The sequence below is a fragment of the Crinia signifera genome, chromosome 2 (genome assembly GCF_055691185.1).
Source record: "Crinia signifera chromosome 2, ASM5569118v1, whole genome shotgun sequence".
Classification (NCBI taxonomy): domain Eukaryota; kingdom Metazoa; phylum Chordata; class Amphibia; order Anura; family Myobatrachidae; genus Crinia; species Crinia signifera.
Window position 1 is genome coordinate 361,505,651 of NC_139218.1, and position 12,612 is coordinate 361,518,262.

The 12,612-nt window shown below is 41.8% G+C and overlaps 1 protein-coding gene across 1 annotated transcript in view; it reads right to left on the reverse strand.

Moving 5' to 3' along the window:
• Positions 1–9,082: 9,082 nt before the first annotated feature.
• The window catches only part of LOC146057994 (E3 SUMO-protein ligase KIAA1586-like), a 4,726-nt gene continuing 1,196 nt past the window's right edge, over positions 9,083–12,612 (reverse strand). The window contains exons 4-5 of the mRNA XM_083169901.1: positions 12,314–12,423; positions 9,083–11,994 (exon numbers count right to left, since the gene is read on the reverse strand). Coding sequence (XP_083026027.1) covers positions 9,756–11,994; positions 12,314–12,414 — 2,340 coding nt within the window. The 5' untranslated portion in view covers positions 12,415–12,423 and the 3' untranslated portion in view covers positions 9,083–9,755. The remainder of the gene's footprint in view (positions 11,995–12,313; positions 12,424–12,612) is intronic.

The window sequence follows — 12,612 nt, forward strand, 5'->3', positions numbered from 1 at the left end:
TCCTATAAATGTATCTTTTAATGGATGCGTTTGATCCGCATTCGATTCAATGCGCTGTCCTGTTTTCTCTATATCGAAAAGAAAAATAGACCGGTCAGGCAAGGAAATATCGAATTTGATCCAGTAAATCAGATGTTACACTGTGCCTTGAATGCACATTGAAATCTATATCGAATACAAAAGAGAGTGCATATCGATTGTGAAATCGAATGGAAAGCAAAGGCCAAATCAAAAGGCGGTGGAATTGGGCAAATCGAAAGAAAAGTATATCAATGCGTATGCACACACCTTTATTCTGGAATATGAGATATAATCCATTGATTTGTAAATGCATACTCTAATGAAAAAAAAAAAAGGGGGCTGAATATCTAAAAACAGTACTTGTGTAGTTTCACGGCGGCAGGGAAATGGCATCGCAACGCATGAGATCCGATCGCATGTGATGCAATGGTACTTTTGTAGTTTCACGTTTCCCCTGCCCGCGGATCACAACGCACACCCACAATATCCACGCCACCCCGAAGCGTGGCAAGCCCCGCTTCCTCATTGCTCATTCCCCCACTATCCATGTCGGCGCGGAGTTGAAATTCTAAAGTGTGGTGAGCGCAGCGAGCCACTGAGCCGAAGCGTGGCGAGGGGCCGCGCATTATTTGACGTGTATTCCACTGCGCTCGCCACTCTTCCGGCTCGGTGGCTCACTGCGCTCGCTACACTTTATAGAATCAACTCCGCGCCAACGTGGATAGTGGGGGTATGAACAAGTCGTAAGGACGCGTACCGCGGGGCTTGTTGCGCTCGCCATGCTTCGGAGTGGCATGGATAGTGGGGGTTTGCTAAATGTGCTTAATCGCATGTGATGCGATGCGTAGGCAGGGGAAACGTGAAACTACAAAAGTACCATCGCATCGCACGCGATCGCCTGGGATTGGAGCTCATGCGATGCGGTGCGATTTCCCTGCCGCCGTGAAACTACACAAGTACCCTAAAAACTTTTTTTTATGCGTCATTTACAATGTCACCACTTCTTCTATGGCTCGCACTACTGGCCAGAACACCCTGCCCTTCTCTGATGAGTCCAATGCAGATGCCTCCGCCTGTCTATTACAATGACCCTTCAGGGGTTGCCTGGACGGCTCAATAAGCCTCAACAGGGCCCACATTACCCTTCTCCTCCGTTACATGTAAAACAATACATGTTATGAAAAGTGACACGTGCAGTATCTAACACATGAGCAGCCATTTCTAACCAGCATTACAAGCTCAACCAAGCAATCCTGACAATAAAGAAGCTGGGGGCCGGCTGTTGTCCGTCACTGGCCTAGATATGCAGTGCGTGGGCTGCAGTGACTCACAGATCTTATCTTTCTTGGACTGGTTAATATTTCTCCTAGGTAGCATTGCCTGGAAGTCTCCCCTTTGCCTCTTGCCTTTCTAAATTAAAAAAAAAAAGAAAAATATGTTTTATAATAGTTATTACCAGAACCTTTTAGGATTTGTGTTACCAGAGAAAAACACGAACACATGCATTATAGTCCGCTAAACGCATTTTCCTTAGCCAACTGTGTTCCAAATCACAGTAATCTTATAATTTGATGATTCATATTCTGATTTCCTTTCAGCCAGACAAGGTAAGTCTCAAACAGGAGGAATGATAAGTGACACACACTGTACAGTATCTGAGAGATAATAGCATTTTGTGTGTGACTGAGCCGTCCGTCATTTGACAGTTTAATTGAAGCTGCGTATCCCTGTTCTTTGTCTGAGCCAATAATCAGTACCCCGCATACATATACGCAGAACACCAGCACTTAGTCTGCCCTTATTATACATGTCATCTGTACTAAGCGCTCTTCTGCGCTGCTCCCCATATACACTACCGTTCAAAAGTTTGGGGTCACTTAGAAATGTCCTTATTTTGAAAGAAAAGCATTTTTTTTTCAATGAAAATAACATTCAATTAATCCGAAATACACTCTATAAATTGTTAATGTGGTTAATGACTATACTAGCTGCAAACGTCTGGTTTTTAAAAGAATATCTACATCACTGTATAGAGGCCCGTTTCCAGTAACTGTCACTCCAGTGTTCTAATGGTAAATTGTGTTTGCTACTCATGTTAGAAGACCAACCCTTAGAAACCCTTCCTTGTACAGTTATGTTAGCACAGCTGAAAACGGGTTTGCTCGTTAGAGAAGCTATAAAACTGGCCTTCCTTTGAGCTAGTAGAGTATCTGGAGCATCACATTTGTGGGTTTGGTTATACTATCAAAATGGTGAGAAAAAACTTTCATGTGAAACTCAACACTATATTCTTGTTCCTCGAAATGAAGGCTATTCCATGTGAGCAATTGCCAAGAAACTGAACATTTCCTACAACGGTGTGTACTAGTCCCTTCAGAGAACAGCATAAACTGTCTCTAACCGTAGTAGAAAGAAAAAAGTTTATGGACGGACGAATCGAAGTTTGAGGTGAAAAACATTTGTGAGATGCAGAATAAGTGAAAATATGCTGGAAGAGAGCCTGATGCCATCTGTCAAGCATGGCGGAGGTAATGTGATGGTCTGCGGTTGCTTTGGTACTGGTAAAGTGGGAGATTTGTCCAAGGTAAAAGGGATTTTGAATAAGGAAGGTTATCACTCAGTTTTGCAACTCCATACCATACCATGAGTACAGTGATTTACTGGAGTAAATTTCCTCCTCCCAACAGGACAATGACTCAAAGCGCACCTCCAAATTATGAAAGAACTATATAGGGAAGAAGCAGGAAGCTGATATTCTGTCTGTAATGAGGTGGCCAGCGCAGTCACCAGATCTCAACCCCATTGAGCTGTTGTGGGAGCAGCTTGACCGTATGGTATGTAAGAAGTGCCCATCAAGCCAATCCAACTTGTGGGTGGAGCTTCAGGAAGCATGGGGTGAAATTTCTTCAGATTACATCAACAAATTAACAGCTACAATGCCATAGGTCTGCAATGCTGTAATTGCTGCAAAGGGAAAGTGTGAAGGACAAAATTATTATTTCAAATAAAAAAAAAAAAAACATTATTTCTAACCTTGCCAATGTCTTGGCTATATATTCTATTCACAAAATTGTCTGGGTGACCCCAAACATTTGAATGGTGGTGTACCTAGGAAGGAGAGGTAGTGGTGGCCTTGTTTTTATGAATTATACTGTTGTTAGTATTACTACTACAGGTTGAGTATCCCTTATCCAAAATATCCCTTATTCATAGTTTTCAGAATGTATTTTTTTTGTTGTTGCTAAAAACACTAGTTTGGACATCTGTAACAGGCACTGCTGAGGACATGATATGTACAGTAACTGGCACTAAATATGTGCAAGAACATGATTGATTGGCATTCAAATTCATTGCCTGAGATAGGACACAAACTTTGTTTCAAGTTTTAAAACTGTCACAGCATTCAAGTATTTGGGGTGTTTACTTGCTTTGTGAATTCCTGCTGGTTCTGCTCTGCCTTCCTCTGCTGCTAACCAGTTCTGCCCATACACGTTACAATTATTGTATACAATATCGCATCTCATCGAATCTCGGTTTTGCGATAAGATGAGATCTAGTACAAAAAGTATGTGCTGCACATACTTTTTGTACTAGATCTCATCTCATCTGATCTCATTGCAAAACCGATATGCAATGAGATGCGATATTGTATACAATATTGTATACAATAATTGTAACGTGTATTGGCAACTTTAGTTTGCACGCTGCAGGCTGATTGCAGCACCTGGGTGAGCCCAGTGTCTGACAGTTGAGCTCATTAGCTCCTTATAAAATGCACTTCCGGGCAGGTATTCCCTGCCAGAGTATAGGTTCACACCAGCTCTAGCATTTCTGTGCCTTATCTGATTATCCTGAGATTCCTGACTACTGTGTGTGAACCCGGCTATCCTAGTGACCACTCTCTTAAAGCCTAAATCCTTGTGTACCGTACCCTGTGACTACCAGTTCCTGACCTCGGCTATCCTAGAGGCCCTTCTCGTGCCTGCTCCCTGTGTACTGCATCCATGACATCCTGTGTATGACCTCGGCTTGTTCTGTGAGCATTCTCCTGCTTGCTCCCTGTGTACTGCTTCCAGTGTATGACCTGACGAAGATGATTACGAGTAATCCTGATTCCACGCTACCAGCTTCCAAGAGTTTGCCAGTACCATGTGGGGAACTTGTTCAGGGGACCGCGACTGGCGCATCCATAGCAGCAAAGCCCAAATTCCAACTGGAGGGGTCACTGGCGAACACCTATAGCGTGTTAAGATTCCGCACCCTCTGAACGTCTTACAGATGCTCCAAGCGGTGCCCAACCTGTGCAGCAGCCCTGCACACCCCTCATCACAGCCCTGGTTCCATTTTGTAAAACAGGCCATCGCTGTCCCCAAACGGCTGTAGAATGCCAATTAACTGAAGTCTGCAACCATACCACATCCAATGATGCAGGACCCGTACGGCACATGTGCAGGATGGGTCCATCGCAATCGCAGTGTATGGAACATTGGTACATTGTGCTTTTCATTCTACATGACTAGATATGTATAGACTATTAATGGCTCTATCTGTGCCAACACTGCGATGCTCTGATTGGCTACAGGTTGGTCTGGTGCTGTGAATGTTGTCATTTTCTGTCCTTGTGAATATTCCAGTGACCCAACATTTCCATTCCAGCTCTGACACAGGACAGCTATATTTCTCCATAGCTATGCAGTATGAATACGAAAGCTTTGGGCAAGAGAAGCGGCTGTTCATTGCAATGACTGACACATTTGTACCCTTGTTTTCTAGTGGAACATTCTTGTATGATAATTGTATAATGCAACTATTGACTTGTATGACTTTCTTTTTGTTTCCATTGTGTTCTGCATGTTTATGTAAATGTGGCCTTACAGAGGACACAGGGAGCTTTCTGATGAATACAATCTGTCATTTCTGAAATAGCATCTAGCGTTTTATTACCTTATTATTAATAATAATAAAAAAACATGTTACAGCTTACATTTATTTATTTACAGTTTCTTATATAGCGCAGCAGATTCCGTTACAGTGTCTTATATAGCGCAGCAGGTTCCGTTACAGTGTCTTATATAGCGCAGCAGATTCCGTTACAGTGTCTTATATAGCGCAGCAGGTTCCGTTACAGTGTCTTATATAGCGCAGCAGATTCCGTTGGACTTTACAATAGTAGACTGTGATAGAACAAACTGGGTAACAACAGACAGACTTGGAGGTAGGAGGGGCCTGCTGCAAGCTTACAATCTATAGCAGGGGTTCTCAACCTCGCCCCCTACAGTTCACTTTTCCAGGTCACCCTGCAGGTGCACAGGTGCACTCATTATTCACTGACACATTTTAAAAGATCCACGGTACTTGTGTATTATCTGGGCGCCGATTTTTTTCATTGCATGCCACTACTTAAGGCATGCGATGCGATGCAATTTTTCATTGTAAAGACAAGATTTTTAATTGTCTAGTCAACCACTGGTGATTTCATACCCCCACTATCCAACTACGCATGGAGTTGACTTTATATAGTGTGGCGAGCGCAGCAGATTACTTTACATGTATTCTGCGTCCCCTCGCGGGGCTCGCTGCGCTCGCCATGCTTCGGGCACTATATAAAATCAGCTCCATGCGTAGTTGGATAGTGAGGGTATGAAATCACCCATGGGTGACTATACAATTAAAAATCAGGTCTTTAGAATGAAAAATTGTATCGCATGAATTGTATGCCACTATATTGCATGCGATGCAATGAAAAATTCGGGCGCCCAGATATTACACAAGTACCAGATCCACAGGTGGAGCTAATTACCTCGCTTGGGATTCTGTGTGGAGACCTGGAAAATGTGAACTGTTGGGGGGTCCTGAGGACCAAGGTTGAGAACCACTGATCTATAGGGACATAGGAGGGAAACACAAGGCAGGGCACCAGTAATAGCATAGCAGTCCCACCAAGTTGCAAGTCCAGAAGAAAAGCTATATATAGTACATAAGTGTCTCAGACGGTTTTCCTGAAGAGGTGAGTTTTCAGGGAACGCTTGAAGGTTTGGAGGCTATTAGAGAGTATTATTGTGCATGGAATGGCATTCCTTAGAAACATAGAATTTGACGGCAGATAAGAACCACTTGGCCCATCTAGTCTGCCCCTTTTTTTAAACATGTTACCTCAAACCATATTTGATCCTTATTTTTTTTTGTAAGGATATTAATCTGCCCATCCCAAGCATGTTTAAATTGTTCTACTGTATTTGCCTCTACCACCTCTGATGGGAGGCTATTCCACTTATCTACTACTCTTTCTGTAATTCTTCCTCAAATTTCCCCTGAATCTTCCTCCCTCTAGTTTCAGTCCATGTCCTTCGTACTCTGTTGCTCCTCTTCCTGTGAAGAATGTCTCCCACCTGTACCTTGTTAAAACCCTTGATATATTTGAAAGTTTCTATCATGCCCCCCCTTTCCGTTCTCTGCTCTAAACTATACATGTTAAGATCTTTTAGTCTTTCCTGGTATGTTTTGTGATGTAGGCCATGCACCATTTTAGTTGCCCTTCTTTGGACAGTCTCTACTGTATTTATGTCCTTCTGGAGATATAGCCTCCAGAACTGAACACAGTACTCTAGATGAGGTCATACCAGTGACCTATACCAATGCCATACAGTGGCATTATTACTTCTTTCTTTCTACTGCTGATACCTCTCCCTATGCAACCAAGCATCTGACTTGCCTTCTTCATTGCTTTGTTACATTGCCCACCTGCCGTTAAGTCCCCTGAAATAGTGACACCTAGATCCCTCTCTTCCTCAGTAGTTTCCATTATAGTGCCATATATACTATACTTAGTCTTTGGATTTTTGTGACCCAAGTGCATGATTTTGCATTTTTTTGCATTAAAGTGTAGTTTCCATGCTCTTGACTATTCCTCTAATCTACCTAGATCCGTGGTAGCCAACCCTAGCCCTCGAGAGCTACCAACAGTTCACATTTTCCAGACAACCTAGCTGCTGCACAGCTGCACTCATTAATCACTGACACATTTTAAAAGATACACAGATGGAGCTAATTAGCTCACTTGTGATTCTGTGAGGAGACCTGCAAAACATGCACTGTTGGTAGCTCTCAAGGACTAGGGTTGGCTACCCCAGACCTAGATCATCAATCATTTGTTTTACCCCTTCTGTTGCATACCTTTGTGTCATCTGCACAAAGGCACATTTTACCCTCAATTCCATTTGCAATACCAATAAAGATATTAAAAAGCATTGGTCCAAGTACAGATCCCGGGGGTACTCCACTTGTAACCTTTCCCTCCTCTGACTGTACTCCATTTACTACAACTCTCTGTTTTCTGTCCTGCAACCAAGATCTTATCCATTCAACTATCTTAGAATCCAATCCCAAGCTTTCAAATTTATTTAACAGTCTGTGATGTGGGACAGTGTCAAAAGCCTTACTAAAGTCTAGATAAGCTACATCTACAGCCCCAACGGTTGGCATCAAGAACTAGCAGGGTGGGGGGGCCTTTGCAATAATAAAAAGTGGGGCACTGCACTGTAATAGGGATGTGTTTAGCACCGCCTTTTGGCACTCATTGCAGTTAAAAAAAAAAAAAAAGTCTGTCAGCCCACACCACCAAACACATACTAAAAATGCAGACCGGGAGTGCCGAAGACATGCGCCAACAATTTACAAGGTAATACCTACTCCATGTCACACACCATTACATGCCAAAATGCCCATTTCACCTTATGCCACACAAAATAATGCCCATTATACATTATGCCACGCCGTAATACCTAACACATATTATACACATGCCATAATGCCCATTACATATACCACATGCAGAAATGCCCATTACACGTTATGCCACATAAGTGCTGCTTACCTACATGCTCGTTGCTATGGATTGCACGCTTGATGCCAGGGGTTGCATGCTCGTTGCTAAGCTACATGCGAATATACGCAGCCTAGCAAGCAGGTCTGAATAAGGCCCTAAATGCATTATAGTAAAATAGAATAATTAGCGGTTACAGATTTGTAGCTGGCGGAAAGCTCCTTCATGATGTAGCAACAGATCAGGAAACCATTATGGCTTTTGGACTGCATCTGTGGGGAACCATTTTATTTTTTGTTTGCCTTAAAATTATAACATCAGAAATGCTTTGGCACGTGACTGCATGGCTTGTCCGCTCACTGGCACTGTGAATCCAGTCAGATCGCCAGCTCTCCTGTGACCCGCCCCTAGCTGTTTCCCAGGTCATGACTCCCCCCCCTTCGCTTCCCTGGCCATGACCCACCTCTAGCTTCCCCTGTTGTGACCTACCTCTAGCTTCCACGGACATGAACCGCCCCTAGCTTCCTCTGGCCGTGACCCGCCGTTACAGTATCCAGTGCAAAGATAAAATGAACAATGTTAATAGTATAGCACAGTTTTAATCAGTGCTGCAAGTAGGATTAATGTCTTAGTGGTACTGTGCCGCGCGCCGAAGGCGCGCGTCGAAAAATGGGCGTGGCTGTGGGCGTGGCCATGACGCTAGTGGGAGTGGCTACACGACAAAGGGGGCATGCATAACCAAATTTACAGCCCCTTTTCTTTGCAAACTGGACTATGCAGAGAGGTATATTATGTACTTTGTGATTTACTATCCCTGAGGATTTACATCCAATATTTTCGTAATTGATATCTGAATTAAGAAAAAACACAAGACACATAAGAATGTTCAATTTTGTATATTTATAGATTTCACAAATTATTAATACATGGCTGTTACTGTTTTTAAAATTGTGAGTGCAATAGGAGGCAGTACAACCTTTAAATAGACATTGAACAGAAATTGTGAGTGCAATAGGAGGCAGTACAACCTTTACATAGACATTGAACCGATATTATGAGTGCAATAGGAGGCAGTACAACCTTTACATAGACATTGAACAGATATTATGAGTGCAATAGGAGGCAGTACAACCTTTAAATAGACATTGAACAGAAATTGTGAGTGCAATAGGAGGCAGTACAACCTTTAAATAGACATTGAACAGAAATTGTGAGTGCAATAGGAGGCAGTACAACCTTTAAATAGACATTGAACAGAAATTGTGAGTGCAATAGGAGGCAGTACAACCTTTACATAGACATTGAACATATATTATGAGTGCAATAGGAGGCAGTACAACCTTTACATAGACATTGAACATATATTATGAGTGCAATAGGAGGCAGTACAACCTTTACATAGACATTGAACAGAAATTGTGAGTGCAATAGGAGGCAGTACAACCTTTAAATAGACATTGAACAGAAATTGTGAGTGCAATAGGAGGCAGTACAACCTTTACATAGACATTGAACAGACATTGAACATTAAATACCTGGCCATGGCCAAACTACAAGACCAACAAGCCGCTTCACCCTCCCTATCAGGGAGCAATATAAACCTATAACAGCTTGTGGCCCTCCTATGGTAGTGGGTTGGGGACACCTCCCACTGAAGTGCTCATGGAGACCTGTTGGGACACTGCTGCGAGCATAGGAGCTGGAACCAGAAGTCCAACCGACTATTCTTAGGAATGTATCTATTGTGTTTGTCATCAGATACATATTGTTGTATGTACAGGACATTCAAGGCTTGCACACCTAAAGACATGGACCTACACATAAGCAGTTTCTGTGTGTTTGGTTGTGCTTTATGCTGCTTTGTTAACAATGGCCCCTGCCCCTCGAACACCTGTGACACCCACCCAACAATTTAAAGGCACTTCCACAGATCTTTGTAGTAGGCCTGATCCAGTTGACTTGGTTCCTGTTTTCTTGCCATCCCTTTTAAGGAATGGGCTGCTCGACGTCCCTTGCCCACCCATGATTTCACATATTCGTTTGGATTCCACTGAGTTAAAGGAGGACCAACAACAGAAATAAAAAGTAGGTCTGATACATGTTTAGTGGTCAGTGCAGTACGTTTTTCTGTGATGATGTTATTCATCACACTGAACCCTCTCTCACAGTCTGCATTGCTTGCTGCAAGAGTATCTACAGCAAGAAATAATCTTCTTAATTTTTGTGGAACAATACGTCCTGCACAAGACTTATAGTCAACAAATCCCAGATGTGTGTCTTGGTAATTAACATTGAGCATTTCACACAGTTCATGAAGCTCTTTTTCACCAAACCGTGGATCATTTGAATCCCAAGATTCAGGATTCAGAACAGAGAGACAGCTTATCAGATTCTGATAGGCTGTCTCTCTGTCCTTGGTTGCTCTTGCTGTTGCTCTATTAGCTGTAGTTGTAAATAACTTGCATTTCATGTTGTCAATAACAGCCTGAATGAATTGCGAAGAATTTATTATTGGACTTTTCCCAATGCCTGTCAATTTAACGTTTTGGAACATCATTCCCACTTCAATGTCCTTCGTTTTTGAACTGTGCAACCCTGGAATTCTAATTAGACTTTCAATCCGCTGCACATACAATTTTATTTTGTTGTCAGCTTGAGGAATAGTTAGTTTTCTGTCTTGTAAGAGCTCAGACAAATCCTTGAGCTCCGTAAGAACATCTAACATTAATGACAGGTTTTTTGCGAAGTTCACGGAGCAAAGTTTTGAATGTAGACCTTTAAATTTGGCTTGTTCTTTTTTATCTCTCAAATGGTCTTGTGAGGCGGCTTCAAAATGGGAAGCTAATGCTGGATAAGTCTGCCAGACTGCATGAACCGCTCTCCATGTAGAAGCCACCCAACGAACATTAAAAACTCTGCCAATTTTTTTAAGCAAGACATGCATTTCATTAGCCTGTGCACTAAGCTCCCGTACATTTCTGGGTGACTGACTGTAAAGACAGTATAAGGAGTCTAAAAATGATCTGAAGTCATTAGTACCTCCAGTAACATCTACTGCCTGATCCACAGCTAGTTCGAGCCTGTGGTTCAGGCAATGCCATAAAATTAATTTTGGAAAATCTTTTTGAAGGAGTTTCCCTACACCTGCATTTACGCCAAGCATGACATTTGCCCCATCACTACAAAAACTAATAAAGATCTCTGTCAACAATTCGAAAGTAAAGCCATGATGAAATAAACATTTCATTATTTCTTTCTTTATGTTCTCTGCGGATAAACTTTCTAGCTCTATCAAATCCAAAGGAAATGCTATTGGACTCATAACACCATCAACACTGCATTTCAAAAAAACAATTAGTGTAGATTTTTGAGAACGTGTAGTAGCTTCATCAACTAACAAAATGATCTTAGATTTTTGGGTTACTACACTAGACACAATTTTTTTTCTCATTTCTGCAGAAACATGCTCAATTATGTCCCCACACAACGGTCTGCTTTGAAGCAACCGCCCAATCTGAAGTCCATTGACTTTTTGCAGGTCAATCATACTCTCATGGTCAGTATATGGCCGATTCTTTTTGGCTATGTAGTAAGCAGTTCTGAATACACGAGCAGTTGTTTTCAAAGCTGCGTCTGTACTATTTGAATTGATATTTATCAAAATATCCTTTTTAGCAGTTTCTAATATTTTGGATGCTTCAGAGTGAGCGGCGCTTTTTCTGTGACTAAAAATTTTTTTGCGAAGAGATGTAAGCTTTGTTTGCTTGGTTGTACCAAAGCTTACAATTTTACATTCTGCCCATTGAGATGATATATTCATTCCCCGTGAAGCAAAAATCTTCAAATTTGAAACTTCACTACAAATTCTACAGCCTAATTTTCCATTGGAAGCAAATAGCCAATCATTTCTTTTCTGGAATTCGTCAAATTGTTTTTTGGACCACACAGCAGGATATTGCTTTGTTTGAGTTGACGTTCCCGGTGATTCAGCTGATGTTTCATCAACTTCTTCACGGTCTACATTCACGACTTCCTTATCAACTGCCATGTCTACATTCACGACTTCCTTGTCAATTGGCATGTCTACAATCACGACTTCCTTATCCTTTGCCTTGTCTACATTCTCAACTTCTTTATCCATAGCTATATCCCTGAAAAGAAAAGAGAGCAGTTGCTCTACTTTCTACAATTTAAATAATTGAAGCAGGAGAAGGGATCACCACAAACATGGTCGACCACCACAAACATGGTCGACCACCACAAACATGGTCGACCACCACAAACATGGTCGACCACCACAAACATGGTCGACCACCACAAAGGTCGACACAGCAACCTTTATGCATGGAGAATTAAATGTGTCAACCTTTGTGCTGTAGACCCATTGTCCTGTTCACCATTAAATACAAAATTACGGTAAGAAAAAAACAAAAGAATACATAATACAATACATTGTAAAATATGACTTACTGGGACTGAGGTGGAATATCATTTTTTCCTTTCTTTGTTGGGTTTTGAAAGTAGAACATTATTCCATGTTTGCTAGTAGATGTACGCTTTCTATTAGACATGATGCCAGCCTATAAACAAAAAACATTTGTCATTTTTTTAAAGTTAAAAGCAACAACAAAAACTTTCCAGAATTGATTTATGAAAACTAAAAGAGTTTGATGTTTGTGGCACATGACACATAAAATGGTGTACTAAGCTTTCTTGCGGCGTGAAACCCAGGCTCATATACTATTTTTCTCTCCAGGTGCAATCTGGGC